We start from the raw sequence: 25,781 nt of genomic DNA, 5'->3' as shown, positions 1-25,781 counted from the left end.
ATAGCTCTAGATCTCAGCTTGTCTATACATATGATTTTTTTTTTGTTAATATGTTTCTTAATTTTTTATTATTTTATATGGATTATATGACCTCATTGTTACTTTCACATTTTGGAGGAAAATGTGCTCAAATGTACACATTAGAAATTAGAAAAATTCCCTATCTAAAGGGAAAATAAGTGACAAAAAGTTTCTTCATTTGTTTTGTTTTTCAAACTATTAGACAATGAAATTTTTGCCCCCATGAATTTTTGCAACAAATAGTAGGTGACAAAACTATTTTCCTCATCTAATGTCTTAGGTGACAAAAATACAATATTCAGTGACGAAATTTTTTGCTATCATAAACCCAGTTTATTGTTATTTTGTTTTTCCTCTTTACTTTTTCTTGCATTTTGTTTCTCTCTAATTGACTGGGAGGTGATGGTGAAAGACTTGGCGATGGTACTAGTGATGAGGGGCCAATTTCAACAATTGGGTGTGAGGATCATTGATCTCTAATTGGATATGGTCCTTGAGGTGACAAAGCGACTCCAACAACAATTCCAATGGAATATGGTTCTTGAGGTGCATGGGTTGGGTTGGATCGAGTTGAGGAGTTTTTCCAACTCAACCCACCATGGTAAGTTAAAAAAAATCCAACTCAACCCAACCCATCACAGGTGTCCAACCCAACCCACGTGGATCAAGTTGGACAATTTTTTTTTTTAATTATTATTATTATTATTATTAAATTGAGTATTAGAACAACACCACCACGAATAAGAGCAATTTTATTAAAAAAAAAATCATGAGCATAACACCAAACAAACATAAACTATATCAGGAGAATTTAGGGTTTGGGTTTTATTTAGGAAGAGGGGCAAAAAAGTAAATAACAAAATTATATACTATATTTTTTAATTTTAAATATATATTAAATATAGGTGGGTCGAGTTGGGTTATGCGGATTTGTGAATCTTATAAACCGAATCCAACCTGACCCATTGTAAAAAAAAAAAAAATATAACCCAACCCAACCCATCAATCCTTTAAAACTGACCAAATCCGACAAGTTGGGTTGGATTGGGTTAGTTTTGGCGGGTTTGTTGCACACCCACAATGGTTTCATCTCTCTCTCTCTCTCTCTCTCTCTCTCTCTCTCTCATGTATGTGTGGGGAGGTTAGTGATTGTTGGTTGGGGTGGTGTTGGTCGGTTATTGATGCCACTCCATAGTGACACTCGTTGGGAAACTTAGGTGGAGCCACAAAGGTGAATGGTGGCGGATGAGGGTGACTTTTAAATCTTTTGAGACTATTTGGGCATGAAAAGAGGAGAGGTTTTTTTTGAGAACTGAAGAGAAAAGAATTATGTGTCTTATTTGGTAATTGTTGAGTCGGTGATTATGTGGTATTTTAATTAAGTTGACGTTCTTTTATTGGACTATCTCATCGCGTTGCAGCGATTGCATATTCACCAATTGCAGTTAATATCATGGTTTTAAAAACTGGACTTAGGCAAAACCAGATTTGCCTTTGATTCTCAATTTTTACAGGTCTTTGACCAGTTTTTTTCTGATTATTCCTGGTTTTTTTGGACCGGACTAACATTTGGTTCCGATTGAACCAATCAGGCTCATCGGTCCAATCTGGTTTTTAAAACAGTGGTTAATATGCTCCCAAAAAAAGCTCACATAGGTGGAGCAGAAAATCCAGGTAATAGAGGTTTTTGCACTTGTCATTTGGGCCAGCCTAGGCCCTTATCGTTAAGGCAAACTATGCACACGTCCTTCGGTCCAACTAGTCTGCACGCTGTTTAGGCCAGCCCATACTAGTGTCGTTCGGTCAAAGTTGTTTCGGCCGAGCCTTTGTTTGTACTATACAGCACACAGAGTTAAATCTTCTCTGAGTTTGACCAATCCACCTAAACCTTGAATTTCACAAACGTACCAAACCCATTACTGGCCGCCCACACCGTTAAGATTGGAGGCCCAGTGGTTCTAGACCTTTATAAGATTTCAATGCCCTCTGTACTTGGTGCTACGGACTAGGCCTCTATAGTCTAAACCATATCTAAAGCAAGTCAATGGGCCCCTGGAGGAAACCTTTTAATTGATCAATTCCCGCAAGTCTACATAAATGACAAAACTTTTCTCACAATTTCACAACAGTAAGCTGATAAGCTGTGCCAACTGCCAAAAGTTTCTTAGTGCAACTGACAATTCATGGCATTTCTAATAAAAACGTGGTTCAAATGCTCTCTCATTCATTGTAATTATCGAATTATATATATATATATATATAAAACAAAGATGTTAATTGTAAGTCAAGATTCATAACGTTTTAAAGAATACGTTTTGTGTTAAAAAAAAAATTAAAACCCCGAATTAAAATATTATTGTTACTTAACGGCAAATTATTACCGATTTGAATGAAAAGACTGAATTGACTCATTTTAATTTAGCATAGTGAATTCCCTCAAAAAAACGACCACTGAAACCAAAATGGATTTAATTGAATTTTAACTTTTTTTTCAGAGGCTAATATTTGGTACGGATTTTTCAGAGGCTAATATTTGGTACGGATTTTTCAGAGGCAACACGTACACAGTATATCAGATGTGACCGGGTATAGCTTATTGTCGCTGACTTTTAGAAGTGTGATTTACTTATTTTATTTTATATTAAGGTCCAAGCTAACGTAGCCAAACTGGACAAGATGAAAGTAGTTGAGTTGTTCTATTCTCGTTCCTTTCATTTCTGTTATAGTTTGGTATTGGAAAAGGACTTTGTTATCAGCTTCGAATAATTGCTTGAATTTTTGGGACAAATGAATAAGTAGTGATTCACAAGGAGGAAAAAAAGAAAAGAAAAAAAAAGAAAAGAAAAAAAAAGAAAAGAAACAAGCTTTACCAATTTGTGGGTTTGTTGTGTTTCTATTAAGTAAGGTACAAGCAGTGCTTTGCTTGAATCATAGTAATCAATCAATGTTTATTTCTTATTTCTCGCTTAAGTTTCCCTGAAATTTCCGTTCAAATGACCTTGGGTTACTTGAAGATTAGTTATAGCAAACCAACGGTATTTGGACTTGAGCTACTTACCTTTTTAATGAGCCTAAAAATCCATATAAGGAAAGGGACACAGATAATGATGGATCTTTTCTTTTTTTTGCTATATAGATAATGATGGATCACTTGTGAGGATAGAAATAATAAAATCTTGAGAGAGAGAGAGAGAGAGAGGTTCTACAATGTGAATCGTGTTTTTTTGGTACATTTTAAGTTTTCTAACTAATTTATTAATGGCTGAATTCATTAGTTGTATAATTAATATTGAAGCATTTAAAAGCATATCAGTAAGTCATAAAACTCAAATGGATTAATTTGGTCGATTCTTAAAAAAAGGAAGAAGATTAATTTGATTAAGGCGTAAGAGATGAGGTCATAGTCTCTAATTCACTAAGCGAATATGATCAAATAGAATATTGATCATTATAAAAGATAAAGAAGAAAAGTGCCTATATAATTCCTAGCAACCTTTTGAATTTTTTGTCATAGCTTTCTATGATGTTTCCACATGCTACCTCAATAAAACCATCAAATACACTTTTGTTTCGTTAAGTAATAGACATCAGCTTTTCCTTTTCGCAAAAAAAAGATACTAATTGATACTGCTAAACCTTCATTTTGAGTGTGAACTCTAAGAATCTTTTTTTTTTTGGATCAGACATTAACATGAATTTGTTCAAAGTTGTACAAGTTCGCACCCACCATAACAACCAATGAAAATGAAAACCAAAGAAAACTAGAAGTAAACAACCTAAAAAAAATAAAACCAATAAAGGAATTTCTGCTCTCTAGTCAATTTTTTCCTTCTATTTATTTTTTCTTTAGCAATTCTAATTAAAACGATTAACGACTTGTCATGTACATTAAAATTTTCTTGTCAAGATTCTGAAAAGTCCGTAACAAACTCACCCAACTATGTTAATTACTCTTTAATGATTCATCCTTGCTGTCTAATCCTAGCCATCTCTTTCTCTCTCGTTCTTACATCCTTCCATTCCAAGAGACTTAACGGTTGTCATACAAAAACTTTGAGCTTGGTTGCTATCACTCGGTTGTAGCTGTTGCCAACTTGCCATCCATTCTTTTAGAGAATTAGACAAACCCTCTAGGCTTTAGCTATGATCTGTCACCCTTACTTGTGCTTTAAGATTTTTTTTACAGCTTCACTAAAACTTGATAATGTGTTCCAGATTCAAGGCTTAATCCAGTTGATTTTTCCTTTTGAAAAGGTTATAATTTTGTTGATATTGACAAGTATTCAATTTTCGGATATAAGGATTACAAATAGCTGTCACCAATGTTGATGTGATCTTATTTTATTTTTTGTTGTTGCTAAGAGTGGATTGAATCATTGAACCCATACTAGTAGATCACCCAATTGGGATCCAAATGCCAACTAGCCTAGAGGTCATCTATCGTTGTAATGTTGATGTGATAATTTCATGAAAAAAAATTTGACAAGTTAAATTCTATAGTTACTGTAATGTTGATGTGATAATTTCATGAAAAAGAATGCCAAATTCTATAGTTACAGCAAGTATATTTTTATTTAGCTTTGGAATGTTTCAATTGTGTGGTCTCCATCAATCATAGACAAAACCCTACCTTTTTTGTTTTTTGTTTCTTTCTCTTTGGAAGGGAGTGTAGGGGCATTTAACAAAGGAACTCTAGCCTTGAACATTATTTTACTATTGGTCACCGAGATCTACTAGAATGGGAAATTTCGTTTTCCCCTGTCGGATGCGAATTTTATGATTACGTATTTCCATCTCTTTCCAACTTTTTGATGATCACACACAGCATTACTGTAAAAATAGATAAAAGAAAAAGGCTCTTTGTTAGCACCTAATAACATTTCAAACCTATCAAAAAAAAAAAAAAAAAATTTCAAAGAACACCAAGTTAGCATTTCAGGAGGAATAATACTAGAGACATTCAATTTTTCACTATCTTATTTACATTAGTTAATACGATAAGTTATAATTAGAACAAAATCAATTTTACATGAGTCTATTATTGTTACCACTTTTCTTAATAACAATCACATCATCTTAATTATGTCCGTAGTTGTGAAATTTTAAAATCAATTTTGTCTTTGGATTTATTGCTTTAGAGGAAGCTGATCCAAAATCACCTCAATAGATCCCAATCAAGTATCAATATGGTGGGTTTCAGTTAGCTCAACTGGTAAAATTTCTGATAGTTGACTAATAGATTAGAGTTTAAAACCCCTTCTACACCAAAAATCAATTGGTGTCTTGGTTTAATAATAAAAAGTTATTATTATGAGTGGATACCATATCTTAAAAAAAAAAAGTATCAACATGATCAATAAATCATTAGCGGAGAGACAGAAAATTGAGCATCGTGGGTCTTGTTTGGTTTATCAAACATACAAAACGTGCATAACAAAAATGCCAATAAAAGATTTCCTGTAGACCATTCATTCCTATTGTTAATTTAGTGACGGGCTACCTAATTCTTGTGTAATTTTATCGATCTAATTTATCTGTGTTTAAGTATCCCCAACTGAATGGCTGTTGGACCCAATCAAATTTCCTTTTGTATTATTTTTATATATGTATGGTTGCCACCTAATAAAAACATATATATTTCTGTACTCATTTTTCCTTTCAAAGGAGACTTGATTTAGTCGGTGGTTATGGTCCACAAAGTGTAAAGCAAACTTGTACACTTAAACTCTCCCATGTCTTTGTGTATGTGTGTTCAACCAACCGATCATCCTTACCCGTTTGGGCCATCATGGTACTCTCACATGTGAACCTTCGTCTTTTTGTAGTTTGTACGTAGATTTCAGTCATTAATCATGAGATCTATAACCAAAAATAAATAAATATATGAGAAATGGTCAATAGTCTAATACTTCGTTACCCATTTTTAGTTGGCTATCCCCATCAAACAAGTAATTGTTGGTATTGGTTATGCGCTTTTATGTTTCAAAGTAGACAAAAATACAAAAAATAAACAAATGAATTAAATTATTTTCATTTTATAAAAAAAGCCAAGCCAAAGAGACCCCAAAATAATAATGTACCAAGGAGATGGTGCTACATATAATTGGTGGACCCACTTGATGCGTGGGAATGAAAACTTAGAACTTAGAAGGATACTGGTCCATAAAGGATCGGAGCAATTTGCAGGACTTTAACCACACAAGGGCCAATTTGCATTGGTTTGGTTTGATAATGGATCTAATTGAAACTATGAACCCAAACGATATAGTTTTTTTTTTTTTGGGTCAGCAAACGATTTAGTTCTTGAACAAGGGTTGGTTATTTATAGATTATTTGAGTTGTTTATTTGTATTGAAGAAACTATTTGGATATATTAATAATTTGGACACTCACATTAAGAAATTAGTTAATTAAGTGGTTTTAAAAAATTGATTAAATTGTGTTTAGGACATTTATTTCTGGAAATATGTCTTCGGGCTTAAGAAATTGGCTGAGTTGTATAAAAGGAAGGATATTCAAATGAACTATTTTAGGGACATAAAAACAGAAAAATAAGCAGAGACCGAAGAAGAAAAAAAATATTTTGATTAACTTAATTTAATTGGTTTATTTTATTAAGAATGAAAAAAAAAAGGTTAACTGCTACTCTAAAGACATTGGTTTATATATAAAGTATTTTTAAAAAAAAGCTTAATTAAGAAAAAAAGTAATTAATTATTTTGACATTTTTTTTATAAAAGTGATACTAAAATTTGCTTAAAATGGTTTATTAATATTTGTCTTAAATTTTTCCGTTAATAAAACTCTTTTAAGAAAATAATAAGTTTAAAAATTTGGTTGTAATTTATTTTATTTTTATAAAAATTAAACTTTAGAAAGTTGTATTTAGTATGATCCTACACATAATTTGCTTTGGTTTTGAATAAAAAAAAAAAATTAGAACCAAGAATTGGTAAAGTTCTTATATATATTTTTTAACCTACCCTAGCTAGAATTGAACCAATCGGAACCCCACTGCCTCATCAAATAATCCTTATGTGAAGTACTTTTCCCATAAAGGAGTGGACTTTAGGCACTGCCTTTTCATTTGTCGCTGCTTTTTCTATTTCCACAATTCTAAGAAACAGGACAAGTTGGACTAATGCAAGAATTATCAACTATCCCTTTCTCTAAGCCTTTTATCGCATATCAAAGTCACCCCATCGATTAAGAGAGGCCAAGTTAATCGAAAATGAATATTTTCACTCAGAAAAAGACAAGTAAAAAAGGTGAGTGAATGGCCTTAAATATTTAACCAAAGCCTAGAATTTTTATTTTCAATGGTAATATTGATTGTTAACATTAGAGTGCTCCATGACTATATATCTTTCTTGGCTTTCTTTTCTCATATGAAAAGAAAAAAAAAAAATTCACTCGTTTTCATACGTACATTGAGATACACATGCAAAATATGAGTATCAAATTAACGGTACTTAATAATTAAGTAATAGTAAAAGCAGCGAAACAAATTTGCCGCAAAATCTCACATAATAATGATGCTTTTGTTGAAAAGATTCAACCCCAAGAGAAAGAAGACTTGTCAAGCAAGCGTTTAATGAAATTATGCACTAAATTTGATAGGCTAGTGGGTGCAACAACTCTTTTTAGGGTTGAACTAAGTTAGCCCCGGAATCTGACCATTTTTTTCCGAATCAAAACCTAATCTGCCAACCTCAAACAACTTTCTCTCTCCTAAAACCTACTATAAAAAGAGCCTCTTGTCTCTCGCTAATCCTCACTGCAGTTATCACCTCAAGCATCATTAGTCATACAAAGCCTTCGAAGAAATGGAAGCTCCCAAGAACATTTTTGCCAATTCTCAATGCTCTTTCATCATCTTTGGCATTTTTCTTCTCTTTGCTTCTTCGGCAATGACTTTGGCAAATCCCATTACTCACCAACACGAATTTGTTGTATGTCTTCCTCTTCTATATCTCTTTCTGTTTTTCACTTTTTTTTTTCATCTTCTTCGTCCTTTTGAATGCTAACTAGTGTTTGGCATGAAATAGATTCAAGCAACACCAGTGAAGAGGCTGTGCAAATCCCAGAACGCCATCACGGTGAATGGGCAATATCCAGGTCCAACCTTGGAAGTGAATAATGGTGACACTGTGGTTGTCAAAGTCACTAACAAAGCTCAATACAATGTCACCATTCACTGGTAATTGCATGCATGATTGAGCTCTATTGAGTATTGAACATACACATACATGGAATTTCTCATCTCTTATTAAGTTATTATTGTAACTATTGAATAAAAAAACAAAAAAATCTTTATGCATGGGACATGCATGCATATATGGTCACATTACATATATAGAAAAATCTTCCTTATTGTAATGGAAAATTTTCTTTTACTTTACTATTCTTTTTAATAAATTAATATATAAATACTTTTTTTTTTCTTTCTAGGCATGGTATTCGACAAATGAGAACAGGATGGGCAGATGGACCAGAATTTGTGACTCAATGCCCAATTAGACCAGGAGGAAGTTATACATATCGTTTCACAATTCAAGGACAAGAAGGGACATTGTGGTGGCATGCTCATAGCTCATGGCTTAGAGCCACTGTTTATGGAGCTCTAATTATTCATCCTAAAGAAGGAGATTCATACCCATTCACTAAGCCAAAGCGTGAAACAACTCTTCTTCTTGGTAATTAAATTAATGCTCCTTTATTTCACAAATGCCACTTGATTTCTCTCTTTTTCCTTTTTGGCATTAATTATTATTATTTTTTTAAAAGTGACAATTTTAATTGTTATGATGACATAGTGTGGAAACAAGATCTTGGTTTTGAAAATTATGATTGTAATGATGATGAACTATGCATGTATCTAATTAACAGTGATAATAATTAACTTTGATTGTTAGGTGAATGGTGGAATGCAAATCCCATCGATGTTGTGAGAGAGGCAACTAGAACAGGAGCGGCTCCAAACGTGTCAGATGCATACACCATCAATGGTCAACCTGGTGATCTTTACAATTGCTCCAGCAAAGGTTTACTTCTAAGAATGAATCTTTTAATAAATTAGTTAGTTATCATTTCTATCTTATAAATCATTGTATAATATTTTAGGGGCTATTCATGACACCAGCACATGATAAGCAATCAAAGCTAGTAAAGAACCAATAATATGACACAGAAAAATTTGTATACTCTCCACACATATAGGTGACAAATTATGGACTGCCTTTAATTTGTAGACTACCAAAAATAAAGAAATAATAATTTTTGTTGGGTAGAAATAAACTAATAATATTACAACAGTACGACAATGACAATGAGAAAATTATTGTAATACATTAAATTGCGTAGATACCCTTTTGCTTCTTTTTATTTTTTTGGTCATCCATTACTATCTAGATTTTTTTCCCTTGTTTGAGCAAAGATCAACAATTGGGCCTAGCGACTTTGCTTGGACATGGCCCACTAGTCTTAAAACAAAAAAAAAAAAACAAATTCTGATTATCCGCTAAGGTTTTATTTTGGGTAGTAAATTGATAAAAAATTTATCATATGCATGATTATTCTATCTTGATTTCAAACAATATGACCTGCATGACTTGATTGCCTATACAGACACTTTCATAGTCTAAGCTTTTTTGTAGTGAAATTGACAATTTTTTTTGGGTAAACCAGTGAAATTGACAATTGTTTCATCATATGCATGGCTTAATTTCAAAGAAGATGACCTATTTGACTTGATTGCCTATGCAGACACTTTGATTGTTCCAATTGACTCCGGCGAGACCAACCTCATCCGAGTCATCAATGCCGCCTTGAACCAACCGCTATTCTTCACAATTGCAAACCACAAGCTCACAGTTGTTGGAGCTGATGCCTCCTACACCAAACCATTCACCACCACAGTACTCATGCTAGGACCTGGCCAAACCACTGATGTTTTGATCAATGGTGACCAAGCTCCAGCTAGATACTACATAGCAGCACGAGCTTATGCAAGTGCCCCAAATGCACCATTTGACAACACCACCACCACAGCCATTCTTGAATATAAGTCTGCCCCTTGTGCTGCCACAAATTGTACAGCAAGCAAACCAGTTATGCCTCCTCTACCGGCTTTCAATGACACACCAACTGTCACTGCATTTTCTAACAGTTTTAGAAGTCCTAGGAAAGTGGAAGTGCCAACTGAACTTGATGAGAACCTCTTCTTCACAATTGGCCTTGGACTCAACAAATGCCCACGGAATTTCAGAGCCAGGAGGTGTCAAGGACCTAATGGAACACGCTTTACTGCCAGCATGAACAATGTGTCTTTTGTGCTCCCAAACAATATTTCTATTTTGCAGGCATATCAACAAGGCATACCAGGAGTTTTTACCACTGATTTCCCAGCAAACCCACCTTTGCAGTTTGATTATACCGGCAATGTTAGCCGCTCACTTTGGCAACCTGTTCCTGGGACTAAAGGGTACAAGTTGAAGTTCGGGTCAAGAGTGCAGATTGTGTTACAAGACACAAGTATCTTCACCCCTGAGAACCACCCAATTCATCTTCACGGATACGATTTCTATATCATTGCCGAGGGTTTTGGAAATTTCAATTCTAAGACTGATACCTCAAAATTTAACCTTGTTGATCCACCTCTTAGGAACACAGTGTCAGTACCTGTGAATGGATGGGCAGTCATTAGATTTGTTGCTGACAATCCAGGTAAATTTTCGTAAGTTCATATAGATTATAATTTCCAATATTCTAACTGTTATTTCATAGATATGAATTCAACAATCTAATGTTTAAAATCATATGTTTATATAGGTGCCTGGCTAATGCATTGTCACTTGGATGTTCATATCAACTGGGGCTTGGCCATGGTGCTCTTCGTAGACAATGGAATTGGGGAATTGCAGACCATGCAGCCTCCTCCATTTGATCTTCCACTTTGTTAGGATAATCTACACAAATACATACCAACAAATTCACAAGCCCAGTAACTGGGGATGCTATTTTTCAACTATTACCATACAATTTCTCTGTTTGTTTCCCTGCATTTGGGGACCCAGTTCTTGTTATGTTTCATTGTTCTTTTTGATAGATAAAGAGGGTTTAGAGAGGAGATGGTGAAGTAATTGCAACACTATGTACCATCTATTTATCCATAGACCCTAAACATTTCTGGATTTAGTTGTATTTTTTTCTATACCTATTGTTAAAGAATGAATTAAAAAGTTTTGAATATTTTTTTGGTGTGCGCCTTTAATTTGTATTCAGTCAATTTAAGGATCCTTCTTATTTCTAGTACGATAACAATATACATAGACTAAAGAAACAAGAACAATATAATGTGGAAAGCATCACAAAATGCCAGATTTTGAAGTTAGCCCTTATGCCATGTATCTTGGAGGATGTTGGTTTAGCCAACAAAGCAGAGCAAGAGAGAGCAAAACTTAAAAGTGAGTAATAGAAAAAGTAAGGATAGCATCCATCTTGTCCACGAAAGAAGCAAACATGAGAACTTTTTTCTGAGAGGCAAAAAAAGAAAGAAAGAAAGAAAGAATCATGCACAAAAGAATGCCTGTGTTCACATTTGGTCCCCTAGTAACATACACGAGATGCACATTGAGGGCAATCTGCAACCACCATACCAAAGTTATGCTGATGTTTACTAAAGTCAAAACATATAATCTAATATACTTTGTCATCAAATTTAAGAAACCAAATATGCCAAATGATTCTACCTCTAAAGATGAGTCAAAGTGGGTACAACAACATGAAGCGTATAAACAAAACACTGAACTGATAAAGGACAGAAGGAAACAAACTACAAGTAACCCAGGAGCCATTCTTCTAATCTTTGACCCCTAATAAAAAGCAATTGCTAGCCTCCAACTTCTCAAGTTTTTCAAACATGGAAGGAATGTAAATATAGAAAATTCAAGGTGAGGAATTGAAGTTGAAAAAATTGGTGGTTGCATTCTGATTGAACCCTGCTGTCTCTGGCTCTACCTCAGCTCTAGGTTTTATCACTCGAAATCATAAAGGAGAAGTGATCAGTATTTGGGGGAGATGCCGATCCTCATGTCCCCCCCTCCAAGCCGAAGCAGCAGCCTTGCTATGGGAAGTTGAGATTGCCAACCGGGAAAGATGGACCCATATGATTTTCGAGGGTGATGCTAAAGCATGTTTTGACAGCTTATCAACTGAAGACACCATACCAGACTGGCTGATCAGCACCTATATCAGCAATATCTGTAGTCTTTCTTTTAGTTTTGTCTCTGTTAAGTTTAGTTGGGTTAGGAGATTAGGCAACGCAGCAGCACATGAAGCTGCCAAATTTGCTCTAACCTCATGTGAGTCCTTTTTCAATAATGGTGATCTCCCTGCTGTTTTAGAGTCTGTTTGTAGGGCGGATTACCTTCCTTGTTCTCCTTATCTGGTTTAATGTTATCTTAAGACAGGGCAACGGCCTAACATCTAAATGTTAGTCCACAATCAGACCAACTACAATATAAGATAAAACAAAATAAAATACAACAAAACAACCAATCCTTAGTCGCAAAACTTTTGAGTCAACTACGGATTCTTGATAGACTAATCAAGGAACATTCTTGCAAATAAATTAGTAGAAAGATTGAGGAAAATATGAGTAGATGCCTTCAATATATCTTTTCCTGGCATATAATAGGAGTCAAAGTTATGCAGATCCTTGGCTCTACTCTACGTAGAAAATCGGTTACAAATAAATACCAAACAAATTGTGCCAAGAAATCGGTCACTTGGGACAAAAAATTTCAAATCCTAAAAAAGATTCTCACTATTCAACTAAACGAAGAAGATAAAATTATGAGCTACCACAAATCCATAACCTTCTTCGGTTTTCCTACCAAACTTTTTTCTACCTCTGTTTTTCCTTCCAAATTTACACAATTGGAAAAGGAAACTTCTTAAGTGTAGCTAAATATGTCAACAAGACAACAACTACTTCACCATAAGGCAGAGGAAAATCTAGTACAGTGAACCCAACTTACCACAAACAAATCAGCAGGTAAAATGAACCCTTTGAATACTCTAACATATGTAGCTCCATATTTTTATTATTAAAAATAAGAAGATACCATTAATAAAGCAATAAGGCACAGTCTGCTGTGTCCTTGAAAATAGACAAAATTATTATTTTTAAAAAAGAAAAGAAAAGAAGAAGAAGAAAGAATACAAAACAATAGAGAAATTAAAATACTACAAAAAATCAGTGCCCAAATTGACTAATTAATAGGAAACTTATTGAAAGCCTACAGGAACAATCTGCTGTGTTCTTGAAAAGACTAAATTAAAAAAAAAAGGAAAAAAAAAAAACATAAAACAATAGGGAAATTAAAACTATACAAAACATTAGTACTGTCCAAATTGACTAACTAATACGAATTAGCAGATAAACATTGATTTGGTCTGCAAACAGAATCGGCATCACTAAATTCACTCTCAAGATCAATGCCCCCTTTCCCATGGTCTTTGTCAGAAAACCCATGAAAAGCAAATCCATTAGAACCACAACTACCCTCAGAAGAAGCAATGCTCTCAATATCATTAGCATCCACATCATGAGCTTCTAAGGGTTCTTCCTCCTCCTCCTCATCATGATCCCACGGCATTGTTCTCTTTGCGCTTGATTTTTTAACTGGAGTACAACGATCTCTATCCTCACATGGCTTCTTCAATCCATAACTCCCACATCTTTTTTCACCCTCTTTTTCTTCTTGGTCCTCATCATCATGCTTCAATGGTGGACAGCAATATTCATCACAGTCCCCCTTTTCTTGAACATGTTGTTGCAAAGACTGTCTTCTGATAAGTGATCTATGGACTTCCACGTCCCTGTAGTTGAGACCTAGGTAGTTTTCAACCTCAAGTAACCGGACCAAGAAATACTCTTCATCAGTGTCAGAACTAGCCTTTGCCAAGACTATCCCTGATTTCCAAGAAAAGATGTACAAGACCTCAACATGAGTACCAGTCACCAAATACTCCTCCTCCTCCTCCAGTGGCGGGTCACATGGATCACTGCCAAAGGAACCCACATTCTTGCAAAGAAAACTCATCTTTTCTCTGTAACTTGCAACCCAAGCAACCAGAAAATCAAAACCAAATACACAAATTAAGGCAGTTGTGTAAGCGTAAAAGCAAGACCGCTTGTTAGACCGTTGGATTTAGTAGTAGTTATATATAAAACAAAGCAAATAGTAATCCTAAGGCTAGGAGGAAAAGGAATCCCAATGTGGGACACGATATATATAAACTAGTAATTCCCACGTTGTTTGCTTGTAGGTATGGGAGATAAGGTGAATTATATCCCGCCTGATACCTTACTTGTTGGTATCCCTGCCCCTGCAATGGTTTTTTTTTTGGGGATAAATGTTGTGATTAGCACTAAAGGTGAGATATATTATTATTAATATTATTGGAAAAGGTCAAAAAGATTCTTTGGTATCTGCTTTTTTGTACTATCAATTAATATAAAAATTAATATATATTTTTTAAGAATAATTAATATATCTTTAATATTAGTCCTAAAAACAAATAAGAAATGTAGGAAAAAAATATTAATATATCTTTAATATTAGTCCTAAAAACAAATAAGAAATGAAGAAATAAAATGAAGAAATAATATTAGTCCTAAAAACAAATTAGAAATTAAGAAAAAAATATTAATATATCTTTAATATTAGTCCTAAAAACAAATATATCTTTAATATTAGTCCTAAAAACAAATAAGAAAAAAATATTAATATATCTTTAATATTAGTCCTAAAAACAAATAAGAAATGAAGAAAGAAAAAAGTATTAATATATCTTTAATATTAGTCCTAAAAACAAATAATAAATGAAGAAATAAAAATGAAGAAATAATATTAGTCCTAAAAACAAATTAGAAATTAAGAAAAAAAATATTAATATATCTTTAATATTAGTCCTAAAAACAAATATATCTTTAATATTAGTCCTAAAAACAAATAAGAAAAAAAAATATTAATATATCTTTAATATTAGTCCTAAAATCAAATAAGAAATGAAGAAATAATATTAGTCCTAAAAACAAATTAGAAATTAAGAAAAAATATTTATATATCTTTCATATTAGTCCTAAAAACAAATAAGAAATGAAGAAATAATATTAGTCCTAAAAACAAATATATCTTTATTATTAGTCCTAAAAACAAATATATCTTTAATATTTGTCCTAAAAACAAATAAGAAATGAAGAAAGAAAAAAAAAATATATCTTTAATATTAGTCCTAAAAAAAAAAAAGAAATGAAGAAATAAAATTAGTCCTAAAAACAAATAAGAAATGAAGAAAAAAAAATTAGTCCTAAAAACAAATAAGAAATGGAGAAAAAATAAATTTAACTAAATTTTTTCTTCATTTAAATGAAGAAAAAAAAAGAAGTCCTAAAAAAAAAATAAGAAATGAAGAAAAAATAAATTTAACTAACTTTTTTCCTAAAAAAAAATATTAGGACTAATCTTTTTCTTCATTTCTTCATTTAAAATGAGACCACACCACATCTTTCTAAATTAGCTTAGAGCACTATTTCTACTAGAAGGATAAATGATTACTTACAAGCAATTAATTATTTAGAGAGAGAATCTTCTTTAAATAATTTTCTCTAATCTAACTGTATATGTGTGAGAAACTTTCTCCTAGAGACTTGAATCCTAATCCTTACTTTTTATACTCTACAAACACTTATATTTGTGGAATGATCATCGCACTTGATGTACGGTGGTAACTAAATCTAATTTTTAACCAAATGTATGATACGTGACATTTATTTGATTTTTAAATGCTCCAAGACTTACATTTAAATAAAATTTTGAAGAAAATGGAGGGTTCAATGGGAGAGGGTCTTATCCCATTTTTTGTGCATTAGTTAATTTTATCTCGTTAGGTACTAATTTTAGAAATGCTACAGTTACAAATTTTTTTACAACATTTTTACGAATTATTGAGGTAGCAAATTTTTACTAGTTTGCATCTGGGTCTACCAGTTACATCACTTTTTTACTTACTAATAACCACTAATCACAACAACAATTTGTAAAAAAATTTGTAGATCTAGTATTTTCCTCCTTTTAAAATCCATAAAAAATTATAAATCTAAAATCTAATATATATATATATATATATATAGTCCCAAAATATTAGCCCAACAACAAAAATTGCCGATAGGTGATAGCAAAGCTAAAAAAGAAAAAAGAAAAAAGACTAATCAACCAATTTTACCAAAAAAAAACAACTTAACCCTTTAAAAACCTTAAACAAAATAATTTTGTCCTTACTAACAAAAAACACGCTCTACACACATAAAAATAATAATAAAGAAAAAAAAATCTTTGCCAACTAAGCAGTAGAGTTGAAGTTAAAATCACTGCATACAGCTAACAATAAAACCGTCCCCTAACTATAAGTCCTAATCCTGTCCCTGATTATCACCCTCAAATATATATTTAGTTTATACTTTTAAGAAAAATAAAAGGAAAAAGAAAGCCTTTGATTGCTCATGTAGCGCATGTGAGGAGAAAAGTTATTGTTGTTGCTGTTGATTTTTTTTTTTTTTTTTAGTTATTACATCTTCACCAGCAAATAGGTCAGAAAAGTTAGAGAGAACTATTTTACAGAGAAGATTCATTCCCCAATAAATAAATAAAAAAAAAAAAAAATATATATATATATATATATATATATATATATCTGTTCCAAACTTATAATGCTACCATCTCTATTTTTCTCCTTTTAAGTTGCAGTAGTCTAGTGAAGACTTGGTCCAATTCCATTTGGTGGAATTAAGGAAAATTTTGAATTTTTTCAAACCAAGAAGAAGGTATTATACAATGACGAAAAAAATAAAAAGATTAAAGAATTAGTATAGATCGAAGGATGAAAAACCCAAATGGATTTTGTATCATTCTAAAGTATACCCTACATTTTTTTTTTCTTTTTTATGCTAAATAATATAAACATACCCTATACATTCAAAAACTTCAAAATCACTGCCTTAATTTCTTATGCAACAAAATAGTGCATTTACATTTTGGACCCATTAAACCTTTATAGAGTTTGCTATATTTTCTACCAGATTTGTCCTTTAGCAAGGTCCTCGACAACGGTGCAACACCAACAGAGATAGCCAACCCTGATAGAACTCCGACGAAACAAGTTCACCACCAATCAATCCCAAGGGCTCATTATTCTTTGAACGACTTGATGGCATTTCAATGTCGTTTAACTCCATAACTTGGTATCTACTCTGCCCCACCATCACAAGGTCGTAATTGGCTTCTAATGACTGAATTGCATCCATCACTTGTGCATAGCTCTCTGCCAAAATCTCCCTACACACCACACACGCATTACTAATGTTCTTGACCTTGAACTCATCATACAATGCATCGTCCATCAACATCTCCATCTCCATCGCCTCCTCCTCCTCCTCCTCCTTCTCCTCCTCCGCCTCCTTGCTTCTGCCCTTGTTTTTACCTTTGTTTGTGCGGTCTAGCTCATCCTGTTTCTTGATGCGCAAGGAAACACGCAAAACAGTAAGACTCACGTCTGCATGGCCAGACATGCGTTCAGCGTAAGCAAGGGCTTCTCGGTCATCCTCTCCGCCGATGAAAATCACACCAACATTGTAAGAAAAACTACAAGAGTTCATTTGACGTGAGCCCCTATCGACAAGAATTCCAACAGTACACGGTGCGTATGTTTGTAAGTTAGTATTGAAAGCACGTATTAATGAGGCAACACGGTTTCCATGAATATGTCTCAGGTTTTCATGGTAGGGAACGATGATGAGAGGGGTCAGTTTTTCTTGAGCGATCTTACAAATGCTTTCATGCATGCTTTTGTAGGGGGCGATCATAGTGAAGGGTCTGACAATGACTGGACCATTGGAATTCCCGGAGTAGTTTTCAAAGGCAGTAAAAATGTGATCAGAGATAGGAGAATTGGTGCGCCTGAAGATCTTTTTTTTCTTAGCAATGTAAGGGGCGAGGAGTGGAGCAGAATTACCCCTGAGTTCCTCAAGGTGGAATACATAGACACAAATGGGGCTTATTTCAGTTGGGTTAGAGGCTTCGAGGAGGCTAATGATGCTGTTTACATTTTCTTCATTGTGGACACAAGTAATGACATGAAATTGAGATGTGCATGGTGTGGTTTGGATTGTCAACATGCATCTTCGCTTGTTATTTGGAGCGAGTCTTACTTGAGGCTTGTATAACCTTTCTGTTAATGGCGCTACAAATGTGGTAATAGCCAGCGAGCAGAGCATCATTACAGCAAAAGTTTGCTCATCTAAAAGCTGCAGCATTAGGAACACAAATTAGATAATGCACAGAGGTACTGTACAATAAAATTGAGAAAAATGCGGATTCTACTTGATAGAAAAATTTGCAAACGAATGTGATAATGAATATGAATAATGCTATTTTAATAGTATATAGATTTTTTAGATTTCTTAGGGTATTCTAATAATATATTTCTTAGGGTATTTTATTAATAGATTTCTTTAAATCCTAACAACTTTTTAATGATTTAATGGTTTAAATTTTACCATATCAATATTCCACTAATAATATTTTTAAAAGAATAAAATAATATTGCAAACAAAACAATTAAGAATATTATTGGTGAAACATTAACACGGCAGAATCTAGACTATTAAATCATTAAAAAGTAATTAGGATTTAAGAAAATCTATTTGGTAGAGTACCCTAAAAAATCTAAAAGATCTGAATTCATTTTAATAATATATTAAAATAATTTTAAATGAAAATTTTCTTTTACATTATAAAGGTAAAAAAAAAATATCACTTACTTTTTTGAGATTTGTCACACATAACTATGTAAATTTCTTGTAATTAAATTTGTTATATTCCTAATATATCTCAACAAAAGAAAATATAGTAAAATTTGAGACAAATTCATTTCATAATAATTCAAATTAAGGAATTGACTATTTCTATTTTAATAAGAAAAATGACAAATTTACTACCAATTTCTTACATGACATTGCCAAGTTATTTCAATAACATAATAAATAAATATATGAACCACTTTTCTTTGATTAGTATTATATATATCCGGTTGTAAAATTTATATAATAATTAACTTTGTAATACGAAAAGGGTAAAAGGAAAAGAAATAATAGACTCACCCCATACTTCTTCCATCGATAATAAATGACAAACTCAATAATGCCCTTATTATTCATAATGAGGCCAAGCAAGAAAGCAGTTCTGGGTCTCAACTTGAATGATAGTGAAGATACAAAAACTCCCAAAAACTTGGCAGAGTATCCCACAAAAATGATGCACATTAATACGACAGAAGTCTTCCAGTTACGCAAGGAACTCACATCTAATTCATAGCCAACACGGATAAAGAACAATGGCAGAAGAATCTCCAGGACAAAACATTCTGCCTTCTCAACTAAAATTGAACCAAGAGGTGGTCCACCCGGTATGATAAAGCCTAGAATGATAGGCCCGTAGGCAATGGAAGAGCCTACGAAGTCGGTGACAAATCCCATGACTAAAGCTCCAACTAGCATTAGTACAACGTAGAACTCATCTACCGCTTTCCCAGGTGGTGTTTTCTTGATGATTGAAATCACTGCAGGGCGTATTCCATAGATACAGACAAGTATAATTATGAATATGGAAGCAAAAGCGGCAACTGCTTGCGTTGTGTTTCCGTGCTTAAAGCTTGCAACCGTTATCACGAAGAACCATTGTAACAAATCACTCATTAGTGAGGAAGAAAGGGAAAGTTGGCCCAACTCAGAAGTTAGAAGGTTGAGTTCATCCAAGGCAAGAGAAACTACAGCGAAATATGTTAAGGATAAAATAGAGGCAACAAAGAAAGGAATGAATTTTAATTGTAACGAAGGTGGAAGGTAATCATGATACGAGTAAAAGAGGCACATGAGAATTATCCAAGGAAAAAAGGTGCCGGCAAAACCAATGACCCATGTGACCCTTCCGGCCCTGGAGATCAAGGTCTTGTAGTCTGTTTTCACTGAAACAATGAACAGAGTGTACATTACGCCTAATATGGAAAATGTACTCAACAACCACATCTCAATTGGTGGGAACAAAGCTTCCCTGAATTTCAAGTTCAGCCCCATAACACTTGGTCCTAAACAAATGCCACCCTGTTAAGAAGATACACAAAGCATAAGTATCACATTAAATTTTCATTCAAACACATTTTTGGCAAACTATTTTTTACAATAAGGAACCAAAAATCTACAAATTATCCCTATTCGGCTCAAGATACTCAAACCATATTAAGGATGGTCATATGTAATAATAAACCATAATAATAAATTGTGAGTTTAATATATATATAGGAAAAGTTAACGTTTACTTTAAGAGTATTATTTTAAATAATATTTTTAAGGAAATACTTAAAAACTTAAAAACCTATGATCTATTAACAAATACTTAAAAACATATGTTAACTCGAAAAAAATAACTAACTCTTCAAACTCAACTTTTCTATTTCAGTGGAAAGATCTTCAAATTATCTACTAATTAAATCCCATGTAAAAAGGGTTGCGAAAGGAATGCTTTAACTTATTATGGTAGCCTGTAAAAATTGATCTCCTGCAAGAAGCATGACAGAGTAGCTAGAGAAAAACAAAAAAGAATATGGTCGTGCCTGACAGGGTACATTTTCTTGAAGTGGATTTTTTGATAAAGAAACAAATAGGTCTGTATTTTCCCTTTTCACAAATCTTTTACACAACTTTCATGTATAAGGATGTGATTGTAAGGGGCTGCATCAACCTCGTGCAAAAAAATTGTGTAAGCAACATTTTTCCGAAGATCTATCTCAAAAAAGTAAACGAGAAAATCGCAGTACAAGCAATAGAATAATATCAATTGTGAAAAATAACAAGAATTTCAAAAGGAATGCATATATACCAGGACACTGCAGAGAATTTTGGATTGTCTCAAAGGCCTAAGAACCAAGTAAATAACTCGGGAAACCACAATGCCTGCGAGAAGTTGGAGTATGAAAGTAGGAAAGATGCTGTCAAGGGGATTACATCCAGAAAAAATGCCTTTGGGCGAATCAAATTCGGGAGATCCACAAATAAATTTTGAATCAGCTTCCAGGGAGGGTTTCGGTAAGATCAAACTGGTGGCATTTGTTGAGGACGTATGATCCATTTTGGTCACAGTAATCAATATGACCAAATTGGTATATATATATATGTGTGTGTGTGTGTGTTACTTAGAAGAGTTTTTGAATCTCCGAGCTTAATGATCCAACCCCTTAAGAAATTCAAGACTAACAAAGAAATGAGACATATTTAAGATTTTTATTAGTTGTTGGAGATTTGCTGTTGAAGTTGTTGACTATTATATACAAATTTAACTCATGTATACCAAAAAAAGAAAAAAAAAATAAAATAAAAAAACAAAGCAAAATACCAATCAAGAAAAATCACAAATTCGGTCTAAGCAAACCCAATTACTCGAAGAATAACCATAAAAAGCTATAGGATAACCAAATAAAACGGCAAAAATAAACAAAAAAGCCCGGGGTTTAAACAAACTCTATTGACCCAAAAATAACAGCTAAAATCTTTAACACCATAACTGATGACAATAACAAAAAACCTTTAATCCCAAAATTTTGGAGTTGGTTTTAAATCTCAACAGATTAGTCCCTTAATTAATACGAGCCTCATCACATGATGAGGCTCTTTTTTTTTTCTTTTTTTTTTTTTGAATTTAATGTAATTTTTCAATTTAAACTTATTTACTATGAGTGAGGTTACACAGAAAAGAATTTTTAAGAAACTATAATTTATGGTTTGAAATTGAGTAAACTACAGGATTTAGTGTGCATTAGTTTTAGGAAAAAAATGTATCAAATGTGTGGTGAGATATATTTAAATAGAGAGTATGCTAATTTTTAGAAAAAAAGTTTCTCGAGTATTTTTTTTTTGTTTTGATTTTGTTGAATTACAATTTTAACCATATTTTTTTTTATTTTTTTTTTAAGAATAAAGATTATCTAATATTTAGATTAGGAGTATTTTTGACATTTTTAGAAGCCATAATTAACTTTTTGAATCATCTTAATATATAACGATAGAAATAATTGATAAGTCCCTTATTACTACTTTTATCAATATTATTTTGGGTTTTTTACTTTTTTTTTTAAATTCCCTCTACTCAACTTGAATTAGTCACTTTTCCTTATCAGTGTAGGATACTAAAAATACCAACAAAATAAGCACAAATATTTTGGTCTAAACAAAAAGAACAAAAAAAAAAAAAAAAACTATTTTCATTTACCCATTTTGATGTTGGTGGCTCACTATCTCAATTTCCACCGAGTCATCGCTAGCTACTAGCTCCACATACTCGAGTAGGGATGGCAATGGGGTGGGGCGGGGCCGAAGGATGAGATCTTTGCCTCCGCCCCGTATAGATTTTTCTTGCCCCATCTCCGCCCCGCCCCGCCCCGCATGACGGGAAAAATTTCTTGCCCCATCCCCATCCTTTAAGGCCCCGTGAAGACCCGCCCCACAACGTAAAACTTTATTTCTTGTTAATTTTTCCTATAACTATTACCATTTTTTCAAATAAAATGACATGTTTCACTATTAAAAATATACTTGAAATTATAAATAAATTTATCCTATCAAATCAAACTAATTTTTAGCAAAAACTAAATAATATTATCTAAATGTTTAACAAGACAATGTCACAACAAAAATCTCATAGTATGACACAAAAATCTCATATTATGTTAATGATGAAAAGTAAGTTGAGAAAGACATATGAATTATGAATGAAAAGACAAAAAAAAGAGTTAAAATTGGTACCTTATTTCCAACTTTGCTTGAGAGAAGAGAGATAGAACCACGTTAGGTAGAATAAAATAAGCTGATGATATTTTTGTTTAAATAGTAGGATTTTAGAGTATGAAAAAATTACAACTTAATTCTTATTAAAACGAGGTGGGGCGGAGATGGGCGGGGCGGGGATAAAAAGTGTAAACCCATCCCTGCCTGCCCCGTGGTGCGGGTCTAAAATCTCACCTCATCCTCGCCCCATCACCTTTACGAGGCGGGGAAAACCCACACGGGGCGAAGCGGGAAGGGGCGGGAAAAAATTGCCATCCCTATACTCGAGCATGCAAGTGATTTGTTGATGTTTTTTTTAGATAGGATTGTTGATTTGCTGTGCCCATTAATAATTAGTTGTTTGTGACTCAAAGTTAAAAGTTTCGTTTAGTTTTTTTTTTCGTATACCACTAATTAAACTTTTAGTTCAAAAAATATTTATTAACATATAAATAGATGAAACATATAACTTTTAATTACTTGGTAAATTAAGGTAAATCTAGATACAATATTTGACATTTTTTTCAAAAAAAAAAAAGCAAATAATTCAAATGAAATTATTTGTGTCTTTTCTTTTATTGATTGGTCAAAATAATTTATTTATAATAATGGAACAATTATTACAAGTTTTACAAATGCATGTTTTAATTTTTAAAACACACAAAAAAATGGTAAGAAAAATGCTAAAATTATTACAAATTTATTACAAATTATTTACAAATTAATATGACAATGAATATGATTGATGTACTTTAAAAACATAATAAATAAATGTCAAAATTATTATTATTATTAGAGTAATGATACAACAATAAATAGTTTTACAACATTTTTACAAACTGTTAATGTGGCTAATTTTTTATTGTTTTCATCTAAACCCATCATTAGTATTATTTTTCATTCATTAATAACCACTCATCACATCAGCAGTTTGTAAATTGTTTTATAAATTTTTTTTATCTCTAGCATTACTCTTATTTTTATTTATTTTTTGATGAACTACTCTTATTTTTATTTGTGTGTAATTAGGGACATATCAATTTATAATAGCAATGTAGTAAAAATTATATTATACCTAGTATCATTTAAAAAGTAATTATGAAATAAATTTATTATATTGTACACCAATGCATATTCATATATTGTCATATCAATTTGCAAACATATTGTAGTACAATTAACAGTGTCTTTATCATTATGAGTATGTTGCTAAGTTAGTTTGTATGCATTTAGTGAAAAATAAGTAGCAATTTTTAGCATTTTCTTGTTAATATTTTGTTAACACTGTTGTGAAATTTTAAAATACTCGCAAGTGTACGAACCGTACCGAAGTATAGTTTGACAAGAACGAGGTCAAACCTACAAGGACTTGAATGAACGTAGAAAAATTAATCAAATCTTAACCAAATTAATCCTAATCTAGTTTAATAAAAATTGGTTGTTTTGAAATTAAATAAACTAAGCAAATAGTTAAACTAAGCAAAAGATATAAAACAATAAAAAGATGTAAACAATTAAGGGAAATGAATTAAGGTTTTGGAATCCGCCTTGTAAGTCATATCAGCATATATTTATGATCATTAATTTTTCTCAACTCACTACATGATAATCTAGAAATCAATCTTGCTATCATGAAAAATATTCTCATTAAAATCCTTATTTTAAAAATCAAAAGCATGTTCTTCTTCACTTCTTAAGTATAAAATCAAATCATCAATTGTATCTATAGCCAAACAAATCACAAGATATATCTAATTCTAAAAATCAAATCATAAATTGTATCCATTGACAGATAAATCACAAGCGATATCCAATTTTATAATCAAGAATTAATAAACCAAACATTCAATTAATTAAGAAAAATCCTAAATCATGAGAAAAACATGATTGAACTCATATCTAGAATCTCATCTTAGTCAATTGATATGAAGCAAGAACAATTTAAATCATTAAAGAAAAACTATTGTGGGAAAAATCAAATCACATAAGTATTACTGATAATCCTTAACAAGGTTTCATCCTCAACCCTAATTATAAATTTAGCTACTCATAATAATTAAAATAAAACACAAGAATAAAATATTAAACATTAAACTAGACAAATAAAATAAAACTAATTGTCATGGAAGAAAACCAAAGAAGTAGCCGCACTCTCTATATTCAGCCCTCAACCCTAGTACTGGCCTCCCTTGAATTTTGTCCTAAAGAGCCTTTAAATAGGTCAAGGAATCATATTACAAGTTGAATTCCCGTTTGGGGAAAATTCCAGATTTTTAGGCTTCACTTAACCGATAATTTTGCCCATTTAATATCAGAATTCGGACTTTTGGTAAACTACAAAGTTATAGCCTTTAAGTTAACTTTCTAGCCCAACTTGAATCATCTCGATTGGACATCTGAGCCGAAATTTATGCCAAAAATACTAACTGATGTGCAGGCTGGAATATCCTAATCCGAATTGAACTTGGATTTGATGCAAATTTCCTTTGATTCCTTGCTCCAATTGGACTTAAATTTGATTGAGTTGGTCTTATTTAACTTCATCATGGCCCTTGTAAAAGTAAAGTCCATTAGCTTTCTTCTTTGCACAAATCCACTTATTTAATTTCATTCTCCTACAAAAGATAAATTCACGCAATAAAATTCAATTAAGCACAAAATTGATTATTCACCATTATTCCAAAACCAATATAAAATGCATGAATTACCTCAAAATAAGTATGATAATTCTTTCTAACAATGATATAAATATGCAAAATTAAGCTATTATCAATGTACATCAAATATTAAATACAAACTAGTTTTCATAAAAACATTTTAA

General features: G+C 32.3%; 2 protein-coding genes across 2 annotated transcripts; one reads left to right on the top strand and one right to left on the bottom strand.

Annotated features, from left to right (window-relative positions):
• Positions 1-7,787: 7,787 nt before the first annotated feature.
• LOC142637868 (laccase-12-like) lies at positions 7,788-11,271 on the top strand. Its single transcript, XM_075811818.1, has 6 exons — positions 7,788-7,973; positions 8,070-8,221; positions 8,473-8,717; positions 8,937-9,065; positions 9,787-10,746; positions 10,852-11,271. Exons 1-6 carry the CDS (start codon positions 7,848-7,850, stop codon positions 10,980-10,982), a joined length of 1,743 nt encoding a protein of 580 aa, XP_075667933.1. The 5' UTR covers positions 7,788-7,847; the 3' UTR covers positions 10,983-11,271.
• A 2,174-nt stretch (positions 11,272-13,445) lies between these two features.
• On the bottom strand, positions 13,446-21,269 carry LOC142640018 (cation/H(+) antiporter 15-like). Its single transcript, XM_075814132.1, has 5 exons — positions 21,021-21,269; positions 19,247-20,245; positions 17,569-18,391; positions 17,211-17,409; positions 13,446-14,142 (listed from the first exon to the last, which is right to left on the bottom strand). The coding sequence occupies exons 1-5, from the start codon at positions 21,267-21,269 to the stop codon at positions 13,446-13,448; spliced, it is 2,967 nt and encodes a 988-aa protein (XP_075670247.1).
• Positions 21,270-25,781: the final 4,512 nt, after the last annotated feature.

The sequence above is a fragment of the Castanea sativa genome, chromosome 6 (assembly GCF_040712315.1).
Source record: "Castanea sativa cultivar Marrone di Chiusa Pesio chromosome 6, ASM4071231v1".
Classification (NCBI taxonomy): Eukaryota; Viridiplantae; Streptophyta; class Magnoliopsida; order Fagales; family Fagaceae; genus Castanea; species Castanea sativa.
The sequence above is the reverse complement of the archived record's forward strand: the minus strand, read 5'-3'. Positions and strand labels throughout refer to the sequence as shown.

Bases quoted from the DNA above. Each gene is read 5' to 3' on its own strand.
- LOC142637868 (XM_075811818.1), top strand. From the start codon at position 7,848: ATGGAAGCTCCCAAGAACATTTTTGCCAATTCTCAATGCTCTTTCATC. The intron at 7,974-8,069 runs GTATGTCTTCCT...GGCATGAAATAG, and splicing joins CTCACCAACACGAATTTGTT to ATTCAAGCAACACCAGTGAA. The intron at 8,222-8,472 runs GTAATTGCATGC...TTTTCTTTCTAG, and splicing joins TACAATGTCACCATTCACTG to GCATGGTATTCGACAAATGA.
- LOC142640018 (XM_075814132.1), bottom strand. From the start codon at position 21,269: ATGGATCATACGTCCTCAACAAATGCCACCAGTTTGATCTTACCGAAA. The intron at 17,410-17,568 runs GTAAAAACAAGG...AGATTTTGGCAG, and splicing joins GCTAGACCGCACAAACAAAG to AGAGCTATGCACAAGTGATG. The intron at 14,143-17,210 runs GTTGGTGTTGCA...TTGGGTTGCAAG, and splicing joins TATCAGGGTTGGCTATCTCT to TTACAGAGAAAAGATGAGTT.